A 24909-nucleotide genomic window follows, 5' to 3' on the forward strand; every position below is an offset into this window, starting at 1 on the left:
CACAGAGCTGATGAACAACCCCTGTCAATATCCCGGTTGCCACAACTAGTATATGGGCGATGGGACGGGACACAACAATTGATCTTTGTACTTGCTTCGGAAAGTATGACTCGGCGATCACAACAGCCGCTGCCACCGCCTTTTAAATCCTGAGATGCCAGCAGCAAAACCAAACTAACATATCATACGTTGACAACATTTGTTGCCCACATAATATCTATCACATGGCAGAGGTTCCCTTTCTCAGAGCACTGTGGGAAGGAAAGAACTCTAGGAACCATTTCCTTGATTCTCACTGCCTGCTTAAAAAAAGTAACATCTTTGTCATCAAAGAAATCAGAAGCTAACTAAGCCATTTAGCATGCACACAAACAAAAGCAGTGAAATATTGCAGTGTGGAATATTTTTGTTCAGGATTCCAGCTACTCCATCTCCTAATAATAATAATAATAATAATAATAATAATAATAATAATAATAATTTTTTATTTATTTATACCCCGCCCTCCCCAGCCAGAGCCGGGCTCAGGGCGGCTAACCCCAATAAAATTACAATAATTACATAATGGGGGGACAAACAAACAAATACCAGTTTATTAAAATACGGGTTAAAATACAATTTAAAATGCAGCCTCAGTTTAATAGTAGCCGATAAATCAAAACCATAAGGGGATGGAAACGTAAGGGGCAGACTGAGTCCAAACCAAAGGCCAGGCGGAACAGCTCCATCTTGCAGGCCCTGCGGAAAGATGTCAAGTCCCACAGGGCCCTAGTCTCGTGTGACAGAGCGTTCCACCAAGTCGGGGCCAGTACTGAAAAGGCCCTGGCCCTAGTTGAGACCAATCTAACCACCTTGCGGCTTGGGACCTCCAAAGTGTTGTTATTTGTGGACCTTAAAGTCTTCTGCGGAGCATACCAGGAGAGGCGGTCCCGTAGGTACGAGGGTCCTAGGCCACATAGAGCTTTAAAGGTCAAAACCAGCACCTTAAACCTGACCCTGTACTCCACCGGGAGCCAGTGCAGCTGAAAAAGCACTGGGTGAATGTGATCATATAGCATTCCATTCCCACAGCCCTCACTAAGCTGTTTTCTTTTTGGGGAGAAGGTGCCCCCAATTCCCTCCTTCCGCTGTGTTTCATAAATTTTGAGGTTCCCCAAGCATACTGATACCTCATTCTTATGCATGCTTGACATTTTGGGTACCTAAGGTTCAGTACTTGGATTATTTAGATCACTATTAATGTGCTTGTGCGCATGTGTTTGAAGCTGACATGCAATGGTGAACAGACAGCATGGGATTCTGATCCATGATATCACAGGCACTGCCCAGTAGGTAGGAACTTTAGAATTGCCGTGCTATATCTGTCCAGGTTCTGCCTAGACAGCATTCTTGCTTCCAACCGTGGCCATCAAGATGCCTCTGGAAGTTCACAAGTTCACACAGGAGATGGCTATTCCATACCTAGTAGCTGGAGATAAACTGTCTCTGTGCATAGGGGTTTTACTGAGCAAATAACTGTTGGCTTTTCTGCATGAATTTTTCTAATCCCTTTTTATTAAAGCCCTCTCTAATCTATCAACAGATCTTGTGGCAATGAATTGCATAAGTTAATTATGAATTGCATGGAGAAGTCTCTCCTCTTGTCAGTCCTGGACTATTACCAGTTAGGTGACCTTGAGACATAGTGTTATGGGGGATAGATAGATAGATGATGGATAGATGGATAGATAGATAGATGATAGATCTATCATCTATCTATCTATCTATCTATCTATCTATCTATCTATCATCTATCTATCTATCTATCTATCTATCATCTATCTATCATCTATCTATAATCTATCTATCATCTATCTATCTATCATCTATCTATCTATCATCTATCTATCTATCATCTATCTATCTATCATCTATCTATCTATCTATCTATCTATCTATCTATCTATCATCTATCTATCTATCTATCTATCTCTATCTATCTCTATCTATCTATCATCTATCTATCATCTCTATCTATCTATCATCTATCTATCATCTATCTATCTATCTATCTATCTATCTATCTATCTATCTATATCTATATCTATATCTATATCTATCTATCTATCTATCTATCTATCTATCTATCTATCTATCATCTATCATCTATCTATCTATCTATCTATCTATCTATCTATCTATCTATCTATCTATCATCTATCTATCATCTATCTATCTATCTATATCTATCTATCTATCTATCTATCTATCATCTATCTATCATCTATCATCTCCCTAGCCCTTCTGATTTTCATTGTAATAATAAAAATTATTATTATTATTATTATTATTATTATTATTATTATTATTATTATGCCAGCCACTCTGGGCAGCTCCCAAAAGAATATTAAAAACACAATAAAACATCAAACATGAAAAACTTCCCTAAACAGGGCTGGCTTCAGATGTCTTCTAAAAGTCAGATAGTTGTTTAGTTCCTTGACATCTGATGGGAGGGCATTCCACAGGGTGGGCGCCACTACCGAGAAGGCCCTCTGCCTGGTTCCCTGCAACCTCACTTCTCTCAGGGAGGGAACCGCCAGAAGGTCCTCAGTTCTGGACCTCAGTGTTCAGGCAGAATGATGGGGGTGGAGACACTCCTTCAGGTATACTGGGCCGAGGCCTTTTAGGGCTTTAAAGGTCAGCACCAACACTTTGATTGATTGAAATATACTGGGAGCCAATGTAGGTCTTCCCGGATCGGTGTTATATGGTCTCAGCGGCCACTCCCAGTCACCAGTCTAGCTGCCGCATTCTAGATTAATTGTAGTTTCCGGGTCACCTTCAAAGGCAAATATAAAAATCCCCCCATATTCTCCATGTTTTCTTCCAACCACCTGGATCTTTTCTATTGCCCTTTTCTATACATTTTCCATTTCCATATTTCCTTTTTGAGATGGGACATCCGAAACAACACACAATGTTCTGAGTGTGGTCACTCCAATTATTTTCATAAATCATATTATGCTGCCTGCCTCTGTCAATCCTTCCTTAACTTGAAATGGTTGGATTTAAAATCAGGAAGCAATAAAAAGCAGAAAAAGCAGAGAATAAGCAGAAGTGAAGACAAATCCTGAGCGATAGCAAGAGTGCTCAGGAGGTGCCCATTTCAGTTCCACAAAACTACATGCCCTCCAACATTTCTCTGATGAAATAAGGATATCCCATTTCATCATCATCATCATTACCCCACGCATCTGAATGGGTTACCCCAGCCACTCTGAGTGGCTTCCTACATATATAACAACATAATAAAACATTAAAAATTAAAATTTCCCCTAAACAGGGCTGCCTGCAGATGTCATCTAAAGTTTGTGTAGTTCCTTATCTCCTTGGCTCGGGGGTCACATAACTCCATACCCTCCAACACTGCTCTGATGAAAATAGGGACATCCTAAGGAAAAGCGGTGCATTCTAGGATCAATTCACAAACCAGGTCGGCTTCTGTAAATCCAGAACTGTCCCTGGAAAATAGGTTCACTTAAGAGGCTCTGAAACTATGCATCCCTTTGTCAGTGCAGGTTGGTTGTGCTACGGGGAGATGAACATGCAATGGAGGAATTAAATATAAAATTTGGCTTGTGGTAAATACTTTGTAGAAAGGTGGGATATATACCCACCTCCTCTGTTTCTGATGTTCAAACTGTGAGGACCATTGCTTTTGTAGACATCATGGCAACACCTCTGTGCAAGAGAGGGGGAACAGCTGGCTTGGGGAGAATCCCCAAATTTGCTGAAGTGCATTTTTCTAAATAGAAAAATCTCTGAGCAAAAACAGCCCAATGAGTACTGAGCATGTTTGGCAGCCACCAAATGCTGTCTGGCTGGGGGAGACTCAGAAGAACAAGTGAGAAGGGAACTGGAATGGAGTATTCTGGAAGGTGGCATGGCTAATTGGCTGGAACACTGAACATTCCACACTGCAACATTTTGTTGCAGGTCCAGTAGCAAGAAGAAGAAGAAGAAGAAGAAGAAGAAGAAGAAGAAGAAGAAGAAGAAGAAGAAGAAGAAGAAGAAGAAGAAGAAGTAGTGTGGGTTAAACCACAGAGCCTAGGACTTGCTGATCAGAAGGTCAGCGGTTCGAATCCCCGTGACAGTATGAGCTCCCGTTGCTCGGTCCCTGCTCCCGCCAACCTAGCAGTTCAAAAGCAAGTAGATAAATAGGTACCGCTCTGGTGGGAAGGTAAACAGCATTTCCATGCGCTGCTCTGGTTTGCCATAAGCGGCTTAGTCATGCTGGCCACATGACCCGGAAGCTGTACACCTGCTCCCTCGGCCAATAAAGCGAGATGAGCACCGCAACCCCAGAGTCGGCCACAACTGGACCTAATGGTCAGGGGTCCCTTTACCTTAATGTGTACAAATTGTGATGGGATGATAGGATGCAAGCAGATACCAAACTATAACTTGCTGACATATTGTATTCTTTAGACTTCTTACCATAACTCTCAAATGCAAAGATTCCAGGAAAATGTGTAACTGGGGATTTTCCACATGGACTAAATGGGATGGGGATTAAATCAAAGTATACAAAAGTGTGCCAATTCAGCTTTGGATGTTTAACGAAAGAAATTAAAGGCACACCTAGATGGTATTCTCAGCTGAGCTTTCTCACATAGTATTCTCGGTTTTCTGTGCACTAGCACTGAAAGACAGGAAATTGAAAAATGAGGAAAATAAACCAGGTGACCACCAGTCAGTCTCCTGCCATCAGGGGTCTTGAAATAAGGTCCTGTGACACAGCTCGGAGTCACCCCAATGAGTTATCCTAGGACGTGATCCATCTCACTCCTTGTAACAGCATCCCACTCAATCTCTTTAAAAATGCACATGTAGTTAAAAGCTCAGAGGAAAAGAGCGGTTGTGTCCTTAGCATGACCCACCTTCATGGCTCTGTTGGAACATCATTCTTGTTGCTCTTCCTGCTCCTGTTTTTCAGCCCCACTAGTCTGTTCTAAGGGACGCGGGTGGCGCTGTGGGTTAAACCACAGAGCCTAGGACTTGCCGATCAGAAGGTCGGCGGTTCGAATCCCCGTGACGGGGTGAGCTCCCATTGCTTGGTCCCTGCTCCTGCCAACCTAGCAGTTCTAAAGCACATCAAAGTGCAAGTAGATAAATAGGTACCACTCCAGCAGGAAGGTAAACGGTGTTTCCATGCGCTGCTCTGGATCACCAGAATCGGCTTAGTCATGCTGGCCACATGACCCGGAAGCTGTACGCCGACTCCCTCGGCCAATAAAGCGAGATGAGCGCTGCAACCCCAGAATCAGTCATGACTGGACCTAATGGTCAGGGGTCCCTTCACCTTTTTAGTCTGTTCTAAATGCTGCTGCTGCTCATTCTCATCACTGATTTCCCTGACTTCGTCTTCACTTTAAGCTCCTTCTACTCACTTTCAAATGCCCCCCCAATGGTCCTGCTCCACTCTCTCCCTATCCTTCTCAAGGGACTCGCAGAAGAGGTGCCAAACGTCTAATTGAACTGAAAGTTATATCTTCCCCACTATTACCAGTGCTCAGGGCAATGAGTGCTGTGGCTTATGCAGTGAAAAGCCACCATCCATGAAGGGGAAGGAGGAAGGTATCAGCAGGCTCAGGGGAGCCCCGAAGTTTGCAGAAGTAGGAGGAGAAAATAAAAAATATTTAGCAGGGAAATGGCAGGGAACCCCAAGAACGGCATCGGCCCAGTATACCTGAAGGAGCGTCTCCACCCCCATCGTTCAGCCCAGGCACTGAGGTCCAGCTCTGAGGGACTTCTGGCAATTCCCTCACTGCGAGAAATGAAGTTACAGGGAACCAGGCAGAGGGCCTTCTCGGTAGTGGCACCCGCCCTGTGGAACGCCCTTCCTTCAGATGTCAAGGAAATAAACAACTATCTGACCTTTAGAAGACATCTGAAGGCAGCCCTTTTTAGGGAAGTGTTTGATGTTTCATTGTGTTTTTAATATTCTGTTGGGAGCCTCCCAGAGTGGCTGGGGAAACCCAGCTAGATGGGCGGGGTAGAAATAATAAATTATTATTATTATAGAACAATCCCAATGAGGGACTAAAGACTCAGCTGTATTGTCCTTTAATGCAAGTTTCCTGTACCACCATCAGTGGAGTAGCGTGGGGGGTGCAGGGAGGGCCGGCCACACCGGGCGCAACATCTGGAGGGGCGCTCACACTCGCAGCTCTCTGCCCCTACCTGGCTCCACGGGTTAGGGGGCGCAAATTACTTGCCTTGCCCCGGGTGCTGACAACCCACGCTACGCCACTGACCACCATTAATGCTCCATTGTCCGTATGACGTCCTCCTTCAAATCTCTGCCTTCCCACAATTCCCCTTCTCTCGGTTCTGACTTTCTCATACCAGGGGTACTCCAAAAAGAAGACAGCATGAGGAAATCTGGACCGAGGGACGTGCGGGATGACGGTGATTTAGAGGAGAATGTCACATGCACCCTGGAGAATTAATAGCGATGCAAGAAGCTTAATATCCTCCTTAAACAACAGTATGGAGGAGCCCTGAGCAGCTATGGGGAGGGGATGGAAAATCAGGTGGGAGGGAATATGGAATGGAATATCCTGAAAAGGAGACCCCATACTGCAACATTTTGTTGCAGGACTAGTTCTCTCTGTTCCCCGGGCTTTTTCAGGCAGTATCTTACCACTGGTACGCCTTTAAATATAATAACCGACTCTCTCTTTTATTTCATCCAAGCACTTCTTGAGACTCATCCATTCATCTGGACTTTTCCTGGTTTCCATTTTCCTTTCCGTCCTCTAGTCCTAACTTCTGGCTGCAAACTTTCAGACAGGGTTTGATTATTTCTCATATTATTTCTTCTACAGTGCCTAGCGATTTCAGGTTCTCCGTTTGTAACACCATCGTTATTGAAGTGGGAACACTTTGCCTTTAAAATACCGGGATATTTAGAAAGGAGGGTTTTTTAATCCACTCTTATTATCCTTTCATTTTGATTCACCCCTGTGAACCAAACGCCATCACGGAGTTGCTAAGGTTAGTAGTGTTCTGTATCTTTGTGCCGTATTAAAGGATATCGTTTCAGCTGATCACGAGAAGAAGCTGAAGGAAACCACCGAGATGCACTAGCTCAGAATTTCCTCGCCTCGCGCTTCTCCCTTTCCTGATCCTGAAATCTTAAATCCAGGAAATGAAACCCACAGAGCCCTGAGAACAAGCCCCCTGCTGGGTAAAGCAGAGTAAAGCACTTGACCCTGAAATTCTGGTATTTCAAATTAATTGATGTAAAGCTTAATTCAGGTGCTGCTTAATGCAGTTAAGGAAGCTCTGCCCATATATAGCGCAGCCTACAGCTTGCAAATCCGCATTAGGGTTTTCTGGGGAAATGACACAGGGGTTTAGAAGTTTTTCTGGCTGGGGGAAAACACACATTTGGGGGTGATATCGCTTGGCTCTATTTATTGACCCTAGACTCTCCCCCCCCGCACTCCTTTCCTTGGCAATCACATTATGCCCCAAATTCTAGAGCCCCTCCATATAACCATTTGCTCCCTATAGTCTTGAAAATGGAAGAATCCCAGATTTGTCACAGCCTGATCCTATGCACCTTTATTGAACTGTAAATCTGGTACACGCTCACAGTGGCGTAGCGTGGGGGGTGCGGGGGGGCTGGCCGCACCGGGCGCAACATCTGGGGGTTAGGGTTAGGGGCCCAAATCCATGGGTTAGGGGGGGCAAATCCACGGGTTAGGGGGCGCAAATCCACGGGTTAGGGGGCGCAAATTACTTGCCTTGCCCCGGGTGTTGACAACCCACACTACGCCACTGCACGTTCAATGGAACTAAGTCACAAACAAATGTCAATAGTAAACAGAGGCGGTTTTAGGGTGGCACAACGGGGGTGAGGCTCATTGGGGGCCGCACTGCAGGGGGCGCTAAAACAATGCTGTCGAACACGGCACGAGAGGCAGTGTGTTGTGTGTCAGATTTCGGCAGCGCACAGGGCGCCGCTGAAATTTGAGAGCTCCAAGCCCGCCACTGATAGTAAATGTGTATAATACACAATGGGGAGCAAGTCATACTGATCACTGGGATCAATGGGAATCCTGCAATCCTATGCATGACAGATGCTCCACAGAACTATCTCCCATTCTTCTTGTTTTTCCCTGAGCATGTTAATGCCACTCTTCTCCTTATGGAGAACAGCGCAAGCCAAAAACCCAGGATTACGCATTATATATAACGCAATATATATATATAACACGCAGAAAAGCTGCTCCAGGTTCCCAAACTTCATGTGCTTTTATCTTTGCTTGTTATGCGCATCCTGCACCTCCCACATGATATGCTGCACTGATTTCTGGGAGCATCACTTCACAATCAACATCTACTTTGCAGGAACAGAAAGAAAAATGTGCCTCATGAACGAGGATCTCTGTTTACAAATTACTGCATCCGTAGTAAACAGACAACTGAAGCCGACTCAAATTCACTGGCCTGTGTATCATATGACAATCTGCCAGTGACTGTACGTGGAGGAAAAAAGAAAGGCCGGTATTGATTTATCGATTGGGAATATTTATACCCCGCCTTCGAACTGGGGTCTTCAAAGGCAGCTTACATCATCCACACATGAAACGAAATTTTAAAAGGCAGAAAAAACCCAGCAATTAATATACAATGAAACATTAAAGCAGCGGGCGGCGAGAACAAGACTAAAACCCACAGCCAACAGTATCTGTTCAGGTGCAAAGGGAAAATAAAAATGGCTTTGCCTGGCACTTTGAGCTTTAACTGAGTTGTGGTGCCACAACAGAGAAGGCCCAATCGCAGTCATCACCCACCATTCATCCCACAGCAGCAACACTCACGAGAGGGCTCCCCAGATCATCTGTTTACACAGGGCAGGGCAATATGAGAGCAGCAGACCCTTTGCCTATCCCAAAAAATACACCATGGAGCTTGAATAATTCACACTTTAAATCAGAAAAGAAGCATGCTTCTTCCCATATCCTCCAACATTTCTCCAATGAAAATAGGAACGTAAAATAATAATAATAATAATAATAATAATAATAATAATAATAATAATTATTTTACTATTTATACTCCGCCCATCTGACTGGGCAGCTTCCAACATACAGTCGTACCTTGGAAGTCGAACAGAATCTGTTCCGGAAGTCTGTTCCAACTTCCAAAGCACGGCTTCTGATTGGCTGCAGGAAGCTCCTGCAGCCAATCGGAAGCCATGGAAGCCCCGTCAGACATTCTGGTTCCAAGGAACATTCGCAAACCGGAACACTCACTTCTGGGTTTGTGGCATTTGGGAGCCAAAACCAAGGCATTCGGGATCCAAGGTACAACTGCATATTAAAACATAATTAAACATTAAAAAATACTTCCCCATACAGGGCTACCTTCAGATGTCTTCTAAAGGTTGCATAGTTACTTTTCTCCTTGGCTTGGGGAGGTGGGGTCGCATAACTCCATGCCCTCCAATGAAAATAGGGACATCTTATATGATCTCTCAACCAATTGCTCTGCTTCTAGCTAGTCTACCTGCAACCACAGCACCCAGAACTCCCTAGCAACCTTCCAGGAACCTTAGGGTCATGGGATTTCTAGCTGTTTCACTCACGCACCCAAATGGGATCTGAGCCAGTAATGCTGGTTTCCTCAAGCTTGGCCCTCCAGGTGTTTTTGAGACTACAATTCCAATCATCCCTGACCACTGGTCCTGCTAGCTAGGGATCATGGGAGTTGTAGGCCAAAAACATCTGGAGTGCCATGTTTGAGGAAGGCTGCACTAATGGACTATTCTCTCCTCTGCCTCAACAACTCTCATCTGATATATACGTGCATGTCAGGCCTATGGCAACCAAATTTCCTTGGCTGCCTAGAGTCACTCGCTGGGGTCAACGCCATTGGCTCCCACCCAAACAGGATCCCTGAACGCACCCCTCTGTTTTCTCCCAAGCAACAGCCTCTCCCCTCTCTCTCCCCCCTACCAATATCACAGCGATAAGATATTTCATAGTATATTGATAACAAAAATAAAAGCAGGCAGCCATGTTGATCCATCCCACCTCTCGCTCTTCGTCAAACACGTGAGGAAGTGCTCTGCGGATCCTGAAAGCTAGCTCCCTGCTCTGTGATTTTCAGTTGCTCCTAAAAAATGTCACTGGTGCTATTTAGATTTGTGTTTCATAAAAGCTACATTACCACGGGAACTTCTGCAAACATCGTGACCGACTAAGACTGCCGTCCGAAACATATTTACCTGGTTTCCCCAGCCACTCTGAGCGGCTTCCACAAAGACCAAAAATACACTAAGATGTCACACATTAAAAACTTCCCTGAACAGGGCTGCCTTAAGATGTCTTCTGAATGTCAGGTAGTTGTTTATTTCCTTGACATACGACGGGAGGGCGTTCCACAGGGCGGGCACCACTACCGAGAAGGCCCTCTGCCTGGTTCCCTGTAGCTTTGCTTCTCGCAATGAGGGAACCGCCAGAAGGCCCTCGGCGCTGGACCTCAGTGTAAGTCCCAATGAATCTACTGCTCAATTAAATCCAAGGAGACTCTACTTCTGAGTAGGCACACAGAGGATTGTATTATGAGGCTGCAATCCTGTTCTATCCTTTACCCAAGAGAAAGCTCCGTTGGCTTACTTTTGAGTAGACATGAAGAGAGTTCCACTGTAAGACTCTATCCAGAAATGCAATAGAGAAGCAGCACTGAAAGCCAATAACATAATTTCCCATACCGTGTGATGCACTTATCTGAGAGTTGAAAACGACGCATCTGTAATCTATCACAGCAAGTAAACAGCACAGCCTGTGTGCTCAGAGTTTTGGGCCACAATCTAAAGAGCAATCAGTGAGCCCTTTCCTTCTCTGGTAGTGCTGCAGAGAGAGGGGGGAAAGTTGCTTTTTCTGTCTGGCACCTGGCCAAGCAAGCGGGAGCATAACCTCCCCTTGGGTGACATGCAACAGCAGTGGCGTAGCGTGGGTTGTCAGCACCCAGGGCACATGCAACAGCAGTGGCGTAGCGTGGGTTGTCAGCACCCAGGGCAAGGCAAGTAATTTGCGCCCCCTAACCCGTGGATTTGCGCCCCTAACCCTAACCCCCAGATGTTGCGCCCGGTGCGGCCGGCCCTCCCTACACCCCCCACGCTACGCCACTGGACAGCAGTCCGTCTTAAAAGCCAGAAGCCCGCACTCTCTATGGCCATGGCGAAACAGCAAGCCGAGTGGGGCACACAATCTGTTTGTCACTAGCAAGATGGTGCAGATTCCACAAGAAACAGGACGTTGCCAATTGACGCTGGCTCGGCCTGCCCTTGTGCTTAGAGAGGGGATCTCATCATCCGAAAGCAGCCGGGGAAGTTTTTCCACGGCACGGCGCTCAACACTACCCCCTGCTACTTGCCGCAGGTAAAACTGCTGGCCAAGTCACCCGGGTGGGGTTCAAAAGTTGGCAACTCTCCTTACGGGAATTCTTCGGTCTCTGGAAATTGCCCGACAGTTTCAAATCAGAGCACAAGAGGAGACAGTTGTGTGGGTGTCGTGGGATTCGTTTTAAGGAAGGCAGTAAAACCATGTGAAATGGAGTAAGCCCCCGTCAAACGAAATTCAGGAGAAAAACAGCCAGCTATGCATATTTCCTGCGCAGAACAAATGGTAGAATTAGGAAAGTTTCTCCCATTTAAAAGGTAGAACAGAACTACTTGCTTCATTCAAGTTGCTGCTTTCAATCTACACAACTGAAGTCCAGTTACACTTCTCTCTCTTGCACAGAATTGTGCCCCATTGAACTTAAGTTTATTTTTACCAATTAATTAATATATGGACGTGTCTTTGCTGCTCCCCCCCGATTCCCCCCCATGTATCTTAAAAGACCATCTGATTGCTACAGCCTCTGTCATAGGTTTAAGTCATCAGCCTATGTCCAAGTCTCTCTTCTTTCTTTCTTTCTTTCTTTCTTTCTTTCTTTCTTTCTTTCTTTCTTTCTTTCTTTCTTTCTTTCTTTCACTAGCTTGAAAAAGGTTTCATACCAGTTACTACTTTCAAAGCTGAGATATCTGTGTTTCCCAAGCTCCCCTTTTCTTAAACTAGGGTCAATGATACCGGGGTCACTCGCTCCTCATCAAAGCAGCACATCGAGACCTGAAGTAACAAACCTTCCATAGGTTCTCATCTATCTATCTCTTGATTTATGGCCCGCCTCATCTCAAAAGTAACAAAAGCTGAAGAAGACACAGGCACACACATAACAAAACAGAAATAAATTCCCGGTTGTTTTTCAGCACTGATCGGCAGTAAATTTATAATGCAGGTATACAGTCATATTGTGGGGAAAACAGAGGAGGAGGAGAAGACGAAGACGTTTTTATGCTTTGGTATACTGTATAGGTGAGCAGAAAGAAGGATAGGATACTTTGGTTGCAAATTTTAAAGTTGGGACTGCTCTTCTATTTGGCCGTACCATGGTATACCCCATATATTCCTTATATTCCAACATATAAAAAGGGATATTAAAATTATATTATGATTATTCAAGGATCTATGTATCCGAAATTTGACTGTGCCGTTTCTGAAAAGAGAAAAAATAGTCTCCTGCTGAATCAGCTCTAAACAGCTTCTTACAAAGAATCTTCCGTTTTGTGCATGAAAAAGAAACTGAAATTTTCTGACTTTATGCCTGTCATTATGTAGCACTTGCTCTTGGGACACAGAAGTGATCAAACGCGACAAGGTATAAATATAAAGTAAAATAAACAAACTCCGGGCAAAATGACACGGTTCTTATAGTTTCAAGACGCCAGATCTGAAACCTGTTACTGAGGGATCACTTCCGAATATTTGCCTTTGCAAACGTAAACAGTCATTTCCCACATGAGAGTTAAGAAATCTAGTGGGAGCAACGGAGGGCAGTTCCGTCGCAAATGATTGTGCAAATATGAATTTGCAGGCCACATCAGCAAGGCGTTGGCAAACCATTAGCAAAATAATGACATGGTTTTGCGTCATTGTTTTTTAACATGCATGTGAACTAGAAATCGCCTGCTTATCTGCCCGCCCGATATTTGTGAATATCGGACAAGCATTTACCTTTGGATTTTTTACTAAACCTTCCTTTCTGCACTCTTGTAAAGATCAGAGATTTCCCCACAGAAGTTTGCGGGAGGAAATACTGTTCAGTGGAAAAAATATCAGGCTTTTTTTGGGGGGGGTCTAAATACTCCCTCCCGTATTTCTCAACTCCAGGGTTCCTCATTTCTTTCTGACATTGCTCATGGCCTTAAATTGAGTCATTTTTTGCGTGCCTCAAATTCCAAGAACAAATCCCCCCTTGACTAATGAGTGAAAGGAGGAAGGAGTGGGGAGGGCATGAAAGGCTGATGCTTTTAAAAAATCTGCACCAAGATAACTTTTAATTATTCGGGGAACTAAAAGGGCACCTTCTTCAGAAGGTTGAGAGATCTCTCAGGACCCAATGGGTGCAATCATATTTACCATGTTTCTGGGGAATATTTGCCAAGAGTATGATCAGACCTTACGATAACAAATGCTGCTTGAGTTAACACATTTAACTTCATTTCTGGGGCAGACCGAGCAAACTAAGTTAAATGGATACCGAGGGGATCTAAGAAGCGCCTGAGTCTCAAGACGATGCCCTGGGCTGGTGCGTACACAACCATTTGTGGAATTTACTCATTCTATTCCCACATGCCTTACATCAGCTGCTGCAGTTGCCCCTGGAAGCTCCTTGCTCCTCTGGTAAGTTGCCATCTAGTCAATATTTAAAGGTAAACTCAGAGCTACCTAAACTCGGAACTGACCTCTCCATTCAGCAACCAGGGGGTGAAATCTAATAGTACTGATCCAGAAAAGTAGCCAAAGCAGAAGACCGTGTGCATATTCTACACAGAGTGCACAAATGTGGGGCTTGGGATGGGGGGTTGCTACGGCTAAGAAACCAGATTCTGTGTGTTCTACGGGGTGTGGTCTTTAAACACCACCGCCCATCGCTTTTTGCACATCACATCCTCATGCAAAAACTGCTTGACTCCCTAAAGACAGTTCCTACCACTACCCAACTAGGATGGTTGCCTGATAGTTACATGTGTCAGAGCCGCCAACAGCAGATTTTCTGCGCTCGCCAAGAAAAGTGTGCTACTCTCAGGAGGGAACAAACCCCGAATAAAATGAAACTCTCTCCCGGCAATTTTGAGGTGCTGAGTTATTCTCTCTCCTGACTGCCCTTCTACAGCTGCTTCCAAAAAGGTGCCTGAATGTCAACGTGTTATTATTTCAGTCCCGAACAGAGACGGTAGGATCTGGGATTTTTCAAAAGGAGGGTGTATAATTAGCCAATCAGTATTATGTTACTCTGTTCATAACTTAATAACCATTTTAATACAGATGGCACACACAGGGACAATTTCCTGGGATAGCCTTGCAGTATATTACAGAGAGACAGTGTGTTTGGGGGGAGCTTTTTTAGCCAAGGTACATTCTCCAAGTTAATTTTACCTGCTGTTTTGAGATGATTTGGGATAATTCCATATCATTTTCAAAAATATTAGAAGCCATTGATCGAAGATGCCAACTTGGGGGGGAAATGCCTCCTGGCCATTAGAACTTTGACAAATCTTCTATGGAAACCACATAAATTAACAAAGCATTTTTCCCCCTATTCCTATCGGTGAGAATGACTTCTTTTTTAAAAAAAATGGAATTGGCTACATTTTCTATGTATTTCATGATTAACTATTTAGCCAAGCAGCTGTAGAGATGGATGCTAGACTGTTGTGTCCATCTGGATAAAAGTGTCTCTGTGGGGCGACTTTCTATATTACTTTTTCCTACATGGAGATTCATATCTCTGATATTTGCAGCAGCTGCCCCATTCTGCAGTTTGTGGCAGAAAATACTCTTGCAACTCAATCTGTATGTTTCAAACACATCCATTTAGAGTTTTCTTTTCCTTACATGCATTCTTAACATGCTGGGTATAAAGGAGCCACAAATACAGGTAAGTCTAAAAATCTGCTCAGATATGTATGTTAATTCCTTTGTAAATGATGACAACAGAATGTTGAAGTCCTTCAATCCCACTTTCCCCTTTAAAGCACAACCAATAGTGTGTGTGCCTATCTAAATCACAGTCTCCAGATCACCTCGCCCATGATTTTTGTCCTCCCAACGTCAGCACATGGAATAGTGGAGTGTCTCTCTTTGAAGGAGGGTATTTACGGTTTTCAGTGTGTATTCTGCCTTTTGCAGGTGTGCAAATTGTCCTACTGCATTGTGTTTGAAAGCACAGGGGATATATTGCTCTCTAGTTGATTCTGCTACATTGTTGTCTCAACACCAGCACTGGATCTTATCACAGGGGTATCTGTCTTCTATTTATTTAGTTATCTATAGGTAGAAAGACAGGCAGGCAACCTGCTTTGGAAGAAGGCACAGTGAAACGTACAAGGCTGGCATTACTCTCTGACCAGTTTTGTACGGCACACACTCACACAAATGGGGCGCTACCCCTATGATATATTCAGAAACTTGGGAAGGAAGGAAAGAAAGAAAGAAAGGCACACGTCAGCAGGGAACCCGAAATAAGATGTTTAGAAAGCTGCCATACTAAAATCGAGATCGCGACAAATACGCGTGAGACGCACACGGAGCGCAGGCAGAGGCGCCTGCGCGCAGGCAAGCACACAACTGTTTGTAACCCTTGACCTAAGCGAATCTTCCTTTCAGAAGTTTCTCCAACTCCCGAGGGGCTCGAAAAGGTGCGAGGGCTCTTTCTTCCTCCAAAAGGAAGCGTCATTGCCCGGGGGAGGGGGAAAAGAAAGGCCTCTTATTTGAGGGGGAGGAAAAGAAGTAGTAGTAGTAGAAGTTAAGACTGTTTGTTTAAGACAAATCACCATTTGCTACTTGAACGGCACGGCAATCGTCTCCACAATATAGGAGCTTTTCATGCTTTTAGAGGTTTAACCGGAGAGAAAATGCCCGACTTTCCCAGGGAGGCAAATATACTATGAGCGCGTCCATCTCCTCTTTTCCCCAACAAACCCGACGCCAATGGCGCGCCGAAACAACTGTTGGGGAGACGCGCCGTGGACCCGGCTCCCTGCTCCCCTTACCCGCGTCACCACCCTACATTTCGTTAGCCCCATAACCATCTCCTTTCGAAAATCTGCCCCGGCGAACCAAGACAAGCCGTCGGAGCCCCACGGGCACGCCCTAAGGCAGATACAGAAGCGGTCCAGAAGCTCTCGCGCGCCCCGGAAACTGGAGTGGCTCCAGGAGTTAGGATGGAGACCTCTTTTTTTGTCCTTTCAGACGAAGTGTGAGCGAGGGAGAGACAGGCACACAGAGAGAGAGGACTCAGAGAAGAAGAGAGGAAGCGTCTGTTGGGGTGGGCAGGGGTCTCCAGGGCCTCTAGGGACAAGGGCGGGGTGTGGGGAGAAGGCGGGCTGGGTGTCCCACCAGGAAAGCAACCCGGCGGCGCTCAGAGGGTGGGGGGCGCAGGAGGCGCTGGTGTGTGCGACTCACCGGTTGATGGAGGACACGCTGGGGACGGTGTCGTTGTCGCAGATGCCCTCGGCCAGTAGCCGGTCCCGGATCTCCCAAGCGAACATGGTGGGGTTTTGCCTCTTGTACTCGGCGATTTTATCCACTACTTTGGGGGTCGCCACTTTGGGCTTAGAGCCTCCGATCACGCCCGGCTTGATGCTCCCCGTCTCGTAGTACCTGCAAGCGCAGAGCGAGGTTCAAAATTGAGCCCCCGAGCTTGCAGGGAAGACTCCATCCACGCACCCCGCGCCCACCGCCGCTCCAGAACACGTGCACACAAACCAACGGGTTGGGGAGGCGATTTTTGGACCCCGCATTCCCGCTCCCCCCGCCTGCGCGGATCTGCAAGGGAAACCCCACTCTCGCATCCCGTCCTGGGGCTGCCAGGGTCCGCCTTGCCTGGAGTCAGCCCCGGAAACACCCCCCCCCCGCAATTTTCCACAGGCCCTTGGCGCGCCTAACGCCTGGTTCGGCGGATGCAGAGGCCGGGGGCACCCTGGCCAAAACACCCCCTCCCCCCTGCCCATGCCCACCTACAACCAGGAGAAGTTAGCTTAGACACACTTAACCGTGGGGGAGGGGAAAACTGAGAGTTGGTTTTGTTTTTTTTAAGGGGGATTTCCTCGACTCCGATTTCCTCCCCAGCGCTTGGTCCCGGGTCTCCCCCACCCCCTAAAAAACCCAGACGCATCTTTTTTCCTCTGTCTCTCTCTCTCTGTCTCTCTCTCTCTTTCTTTTTCTCTCTCTCTCTGCCCTTCGCCGGGCAATTGCTAATCCCTTTGCAAATCCTTTGCAAAGAAAGCGGGGTGATAGTGGAAAATCTACATTTTTTTGGACCCCCCTCCAGTCCCCTCCCTGGCATGCACTCGGCTCAGCTGCCCCCCCCCCGTCCTCTCCCCACTCCCCCCTCTGAGCTGAGCTCTGCTGTAGGGCGGTGACATCTACTTGGCGGAGGGGGGAGAGAGAAGGAAGAAAAAGAGAGAGAGAGGAGAAGAAGAGAGAGAGAGAGGCAGCCTGCCGGCCTGCTGGTTCCTGCTGACCTGGGGGTGGAGAGAAAGTAGGGCCCGGCCTGTCTTAGCTGGGAGGAGGAGGAGGCGGGGAGGGGAGACTTGCAGGTTGGTCTCACAGCAAATTGGGTTGCAATCGCTTTGTTTCTTTGCTTGGTGGGCTTTTCCCCCTCTTTCCGAACCCACAGCAGGTCCCTGTTTTAAGATAGTGCCAGACAAAAGAAAGCAAGAAGAGGAGCGTGGGTGCTGGGTGGCTGGGTGGCGGGTGCGCAGCGCCTCCCTTCGCCCCCGGGGTCCAGGGCTCCGCTTCCAGGTCCACACCGAGACTGTGCCAAGGGGCAGCCGAGGCGCCTCTCTCTCTCTCCCCCTCCCCGCCCCTGGCGGCGCTTGCCCTCCCCACGCGCGCCCGGGCCTTACCTGCCCAGAATCTTGCTGACGCAGCCGTGGCTGACCCGCAGCTGCCGGGAGATGTCGCAGGGTCGCACCCCCTGGTGAGCCAGCTCCACGATCCTTTGCCTCACCACGTCCGGCAGCGGCCTGCCGTTCACAAACACCCCCCCGAGCTGGTTGACGCCCCCGTGCCCTGCTGGGGAGAGAGAAGAAACACGCACACACCAGCGAAGACCCACGCACACCGGGGGTGGGGAAGGGAGGGCAGGAGAGGGGAGGGAAAGGAGGGGAAAGGGAGAAAAAACATTAGTCGGGGCAGTTAAGCCGGACAAGTCGCCAATGACAGGGGAAGGGGTGGGGTGGGGTGGGAAGGCAGGCAGGCAGGCAGGATTCGACCCCCGCGGGGAAGGGAGCCTTCTCCTGGCGCCCAACGGGGCTGGGTGCTCCCCTGGGGTTTTTTTTAGGGTCTTTCCCACCCTAGAGAGGGTAGCAGGTAATTGATCCGGCCGTTCCCACCGGAAACCAAAATCTCTGCTCAGGAGGAAGGTCTCCTCAAATTCTCCCCTCCTTTTCTCTCTCTTTTCTTCCCTCAATTTAGATTTCCACTCGGCTTTGCCCAAGTTTCCAAACAGGCCGGGCTCGATTCTCTGACGCGCGCGAAATCCTGCTTCTTTCTGAGGGGCCGCTCAATTGTTTCATAGCAAAATGATTGCTAAATTTGTTACATAGACGCTGGTATAAAAATAGAACGAAGGAGTCCGTCTCTTTTCTTCTCCCTCCTCACTAACATTTTATATCTTTCCTTTTTTTTCCCTTTGCTTTTCAGCATAATTTCTCCCATTATACGGAATTATTTTTCAGAGGAATAATAATTTATACCAGCTTCGGGTGCGCTTTGTTTTTATTTTATTTAAGCCATATATCTTTTTATATATTCCTCTTTATCCTCCCCGCCTCAGACATTTCCCCAGACCTGAGCTGCCTTTGCAGCAGTCTAATAATTTATAATTTAGCTAAATCCAGCGGGGCAGGAGTCTATCCCTGCTGTCCTCGAAGTAGGAATTTCACGGAGCAGATTTTAATCCAGCGCCTGCCACAATAATCTGTGGGGGTTTGGATGTTTTGGACAGCACCAAAAAGGCTCTAAGAGAAGCCTCCCCCGTGTTGTTGTTTATTAGCCTTTCCCCGCGGTCCCTTCTCCCTTGCGCCTCGATACGCAACTCACTTAAGCCGAACTATTTCCCTTTCGGGAGCTCCAGCCCAGGCGGAACCTGCCGTGGACTAGGGAGTTGCTTGAAGCCCCCTCTCAGGTGTTTAACTGGAACAGGTACCGGAGCTATGTTAAGTGTCAAAAGGTCCCTGGAGTGATTACACCCACAAGGTGAATAGAGCGCTGCATTTAACTCGCACACAACGGACCTAACCTTTGCTGCTGCCTGGGCGAGGTAGGAAGGAAAGGAAAAACAGAGAGATCTTAAGTCTTTGGGGTTTTTTTTTCTCCTCCCCAAGCTTACTGAAAAATGATCTGTTTGTATTTTTGCCGAGCTCCCAGCCTCCTCGGTACTCAGTGACACTGACTTATTGGCTCTGAACTTAGTGGAAACTCTCATTGCCCCTGCGATCGATCCCAGTCCTTTCTCGCAAATAGAGTTTTTTCACCACCTTCCAGGATGCTCAGCAGCTTCTAAAGCCCGCTTACATCCTATTTATTGGCGGGGAGGTTGCACAGAAATGCCCTCCGCGCCGCCGCTCCCCAACCACTGCCACGGCTTTGTTTTCGTGAAATTAAGAGGGGATTTCAGGTCGTCTTCCTGCAACCGCCCCGGTCCCCCTCCCCTCCAAAGCATCCACCGCGCCCTTTTCACTGTCTCTCTTTATTTTTTTTATTTTTGCAGGTGGAACGGCGTTGACCGGCCTCCCTTTCTCACTCTGTATCTGTTTGTTTCCTTCATTTGTCTGGGTCACCTTCGGCAGATGTTGCCTCTAAAGTTACCAAGCAGGCAATTTCTGCAGCACCTCATTCCTGAATAATTCAGGGCACCTTTGATAACTCGCATTACAGAGTATTAAAAGGCAACAGATGCAAAAAAGATTAAGGGATTAATAATTCAGATTATTGCACCTGCGTCTCCCCAGCCACACACCAGCCCAAGTTCTGAATTCACTTCCTTCGGGCTTAGAGCCGCGTCTTTATTTTTCTACGGCTGTTTCTGGCTTTTCGTGCTCCGGCCGTTCCTTTGTAACGCAGGGCGCTCGTTGAATGGCACACGCTTCTACCCGGAGCAAGTCAGAAGAGGTTGTGGGGGTACGAAATTCACCCCGTTTTCAAGAAACAAACAAAAAACAACCACCCGCATTTGCAGGAGGAAATTAAACCTTCCGATGAGCCACGTTGTTTAATTTTAAACGGTTCTAGATATACCTAATGTGGGATTCGGCCTGTTAAAACATTCCTACATCAAACTGCAGCTGGAATCATTTCAGTTTTGCTTTTATAAGAGGCAGGTGATTGACACGAAATGTCAAAAAATGCGAAAAATATAGACAAGGTCGGTTTTGGTTTTTTTAAAAAAGGTATTTATTGGCTGGAACACCGGTCCTTTTCGCCCGATTTCCTGGTTCCAAAATACGTTTTAACTCCTAACACATTATTTCCCCCTCCTTTGTGTCTTTTTTAAGCGTGATTTTTGTGTAGGGCATATGCTTGAAAGTTAAGGATGTCAAAAGTTAGGGATTGCTGTTAATAATTCATTTACTGTCTCTCTCAGTCTCCCCTCTCTGGTTTCAACTGAGTGTTGTTGCTTTCTGTTTTGTTTTAAACAGAATTGTTTCTCCGCAATTTCCTTTTCAATAAAAAGTGTTAGGCAAGGCGGTGGTGAGCCGCGACAATAAGAAGAAAGAGCCAGGTTGATTTCTGGGTTTTGCTCCTCCTGAAATGGATTGAGAGAGAAACAATACCGGAATCCTCTGCCTCTCCGCGTCAGAAATGGATGCATTTAAAAGACAGGCCGAGGATTTGGGGCGGCGGGGTGGGGGGGGGGATGTGGCAAACGGAAAGCTCAAGGCACAAAACTTCAGAGAAGGCAAAGCGAATCGAACGGAAAGGCCTTTAAAATCCTTATTTTAAAGGAAACGCTCTCATCTTACGCCAAGGCTGGCATTTCCGCTCCTGACCCCCCGTTTAATAATTACAAATCAGATAATGTAAAATCTAAGGGGAAAGGCAGCATATAGATTTATACCGACGTCTTAGAAGCATACTATATTATGTTCCTATCCAATTATAATTTCATTATATTCCACGGGCTTTTCTCTTGCCTAACTGAACCCCTAGGTTGCATTTTTAAAGTCCAGAACTCCTCCGAACTACTTCAAAGATTTGCCTCTATGGAAAGGGAGTTTGGGGGCTAAGCAGCGTCGCCAGGAGTGTGGGGTGAGGGGGTCCCTTCTGAAATCTCCCCCCCCCCCCGCCCGCAGTCCACTAGAAAGTGGAAGGACTGCCACGGCTGCCCGGCCTTTTTCCTGCTTCACCTTCCAGCCGGCGGAGATGGCAAGCGGGGAAGGGGCTCTCAGGTGCGGAGGGAGAGGAGAGAAGGAGGCGGCGGCGGCGCCGAGGGCTGCTGCCGGTACTCACGGTGCATCGCGGAGAAGGGGTCTGCCTTGCAGTGCATATCCATGGGGAGGCAGAAGAAGGGGAAGAAGTCGGCTGACGCCGCCGTGTCGCCGCGCAGAGTCAACTTCGGCACTTGGGGGAGAATCGGGCCGGAGGCGCGGCGGAGCGGACGGGGAGCCGGCTCGGCGCGCCGACGGGGAGCCGGGCGACGGCCTGGACGAGGAGCAGAAGATGGAGAAGCAGAAGCGGCGGCGGTGGTGGCGCCGCCCCCCGGGTCGCCCTTCTTCCCTCGCTGCCGGTCCTGGGCCAGCGGAGGGTCAAGGGAACTTTCCTTCCTCGGCGGCGCTCACGATCCCCACCCGGAGCAAGGACAGGTGCACGGCATGGCGGGGGCCCCGTCGGGCCGGCGCAGCGCAGCAGCGTCGCGCTCGGTTCTCCAAGTCGCCGGCGCCGCGGAGTTCGCTTCTGCCAAGTTCGTTCGACGGCACGGCAGCAAATCCGGGAGCGATGGGCCGGTGGGTCACCCAGGCAGGCGCTTCTTCTCTCCGCCGTCGAGGATCTGCTTCTGACTCCGCTGCTCCGGGTTCCCTAGGCGGAGGGCGAAGGAGGAAACCCGGCTCCTCCTGGTCCTTCCAGACTTTTTCCCCCCTGGCTCGCTCGCTCGCTCGCTCCCTCCTTCCTTGTCGCCTCCCTCCCTCTCCTCTCTCTCTCTCTCCTCCCCCCTGTCTCCTTTTTTTTTCTTTTTTGCACAAGGTGGGATGTGCTTGCCACGAGCTTTGCCTGGAGAATGGAGCTGCCGTCGCCGGTGTGCGCCTCTCTAAAAGCGGCAAACCCCCCTCCAGATCTCACCCCGGACTCCCCCCCTCTCCGTACACACACACACTCTCTCTCTCGCTATCCCTCTCCCTCGCACACACCTCCGCCCCCTCCCCTCTCGCTCTCGCCCTCCCTTTTTCGCCGGGCACACACACACACAGAGAGAGAGAGAGAGAGAGAGAGAGAGAGAGAGAGAGAGAGAGAGAGAGAGAGAGAGAGAGAGAGAGAGAGAGAGAGAGAGAGAGAGAGAGAGAGAGAGAGAGAGAGAGATGGATGGCTTGTCAGACAAAGGCAATAGATTCCAACACTCTCGGATTCGCCAGCACGCAGCGCCGGAGACCCGGCGAGGAAGGTCCGGCGCTCTGTCACCGCCAAAGCGAAAAACGCACCCCCTCAAAAAATAAATACGTACCAACAAATAAATATATCTGTGTGTGGGTGCCGGCGCGGGGGAGGGGAGCAGATCCAGGAGACCAGGGAGAGGGGAGAGGACCAAAACCGCCGAGGTATAGGGAAGGCGCGGAGTGGTTGATTGGTTGGTTGGGCGATCGGGGGATCCGGGAAGGGCCACGAAACTCGCAGGGGGCATCAACTGTTGGGTAGCACCTTGGCAAGTCCGCGAGCGCAGAGAGCCCTCGCGGCTTTGTTTTCTTCCCTCTCCCACGCCATGGGATGAGGAAGGGGTCTACTTTTAGTATTTTACGCGCGTTGGAAGCCTGCCGATGTGGATGTAAATGTGCCCCCCCCCCGAAAACACTTCCCCCGCCGCCATTATTTGTTTTAATGTGGGAGGCCTTCCGCCTCCAGAAATCCCAGCTGCTGGAGCAGAATCGAAGGCGAGGATCGACTTTTGCGCGCGCGCCTATGCGCGCGCCCTTCCCTCCCGGTTTGCCCCTCAGTCAAAGGCAGGCGAAAGGGTCGGATCTGGAGACGCGGGGGCCGCCCGGGCAGCGAAGCGGCCTCGGCTTCAATCGCTGGAACTCGGCGCGCTCCCCCTCGAGTCGCCTGGAGGTCGGGGCTGCGGCCAGCAAAGCTAGCAGGCACTTGTCCACCCCAATACCCCACCCGCAGACCTGAGCGATTGAGGACGAGGCCCCTCGAGGTCCCGGGGATTAATCTGGGCATCGGGAGGGTCGTGTGAACCAGCTGTGTGAAGGGCCTGCGGGGAATTCAGTTTAAAAACGCCTGGAACTCTGGCGTAAGAAAAATCTGGCATAGGGAGGAGAAGGAAACACTTTTTTGCGGAGGCTGCCAGTCATTTTCCAGTCCCAACCACGTTTACTCGGAGGCAAGCCCCACTGATTCCAATGGGGCTTGCTTCCAAGTAAATATGTTGGGTATTTCCGCCTTCGTGGGGCTTGTTTCAAACGTCCCAGATTTTTGTACCTCTGCCCCATTTTCATTTCGTTCCATTAGAAACAGAATTTAAAACCGCGCGCGTGTGTGTTAGGACTTAATGACCCTGTCTCTTATTTTTCCTCTCCCGATTTCATTTTAAACTTTTAATTTTTCTTTATTATTTTTGTACGATATGTATTAATACATGGATTTCAAAAACTGGCAAAAACTGAAAGAGGTGGCATCAGAAAACACGCGCAGGAAAACTGACGAAAGAGAGTCGGGAACCAACCTGAGATTAATAAACAGACAGATGTGAATATTAGCTCGGGTTTTTGTTGCCTTCCTCGGCTTGTATCATTAGGCGAAGCGCCGCTCCGTCTTCCTCTGCCTTCTTTGATCCATCCTTCCCACCTCTCCGCTTATGTGTCACAAACTAACCTCTTTGTTTAATAACCAGTTAAGCCAAGGATCTCCTTGATGAAATATTTTCCTCCATCTCATAAATCAAATTGGCACTTAAGCTGATGTTCTCTCCCTTTTTTCTCTTCGTCTCCTTTCCCGCTCTGTGTTTACAAAAGCGCCCCTCTCTCTTATTTTTCTGGTCATTTTCGGCCCGCTTGTGTGTTCGGCGGCTTAAATTATTATTCTTTTTCCAAAACAAAATCGCTGGACGGGTTTTCTGAGGGCTCTCCAAGACTGAAACGCTGCCCGCGTCACACGGCAGAGAAAGTGCCGGCGCCAAATTCTCGTCCTTCTGCTCCACTGGATCAGAGATCGGTTTGCCACGGGCCTATTCTAGGAAATGGTTCGAGGGGAGTTTTAATATGTGCACAAGGCACTTGTGATCGATGGGAATAAGTAGGCTTAAAATTCGAATAGCTGGGCCGTGGGAGTCGTTGGTTAATTATGGCCATAGCCAATATAATATTTTTGGAGTTCACCTATAATTTTTGTACCGGTAATGCAATATATTATTTTATTACGCACGCTGTCTCTCCTCGCCCCCCCACGGCCGGGTCTCTTTGTTGCGCAGCTCCCTGCTCTGGATATTGTGCTGTTCGCCCCCCCCCCACTCCACCTCGATCCCAGACTGAATTTCCTCCCCCCACCTCAGACTTTTCCCAACTCCTTTGAGGAGAGCAGCCGAAGC

General features: G+C 48.1%; 1 protein-coding gene across 9 annotated transcripts in view; it reads right to left on the reverse strand.

Annotated features, from left to right (window-relative positions):
• PAX2 (paired box 2) overlaps nucleotides 1-21930 on the reverse strand; it is a 143450-nt gene extending 121520 nt beyond the window's left edge. For 2 of the 9 annotated variants that reach the window (XM_081913726.1, XM_081913727.1), the window contains exons 1-4: nucleotides 21624-21762; nucleotides 18017-18185; nucleotides 17633-17794; nucleotides 16572-16769 (exon numbers count right to left, since the gene is read on the reverse strand). In XM_081913726.1, the coding sequence (XP_081769852.1) occupies nucleotides 16572-16769; nucleotides 17633-17794; nucleotides 18017-18185; nucleotides 21624-21666 (572 nt within the window). In that variant the 5' untranslated portion in view covers nucleotides 21667-21762. Of the gene's footprint in view, nucleotides 1-16571; nucleotides 16770-17632; nucleotides 17795-18016; nucleotides 18186-21623 lie in introns of all 9 variants that reach the window. The other 7 variants (XM_081913732.1, XM_081913733.1, XM_081913728.1 and 4 more) reach the window with 5 other exon arrangements.
• Nucleotides 21931-24909: the final 2979 nt, after the last annotated feature.

The sequence above is a fragment of the Podarcis melisellensis genome, assembly GCF_964234715.1.
Source record: "Podarcis melisellensis genome assembly, chromosome: 5".
Lineage (NCBI taxonomy): Eukaryota > Metazoa > Chordata > Lepidosauria > Squamata > Lacertidae > Podarcis > Podarcis melisellensis.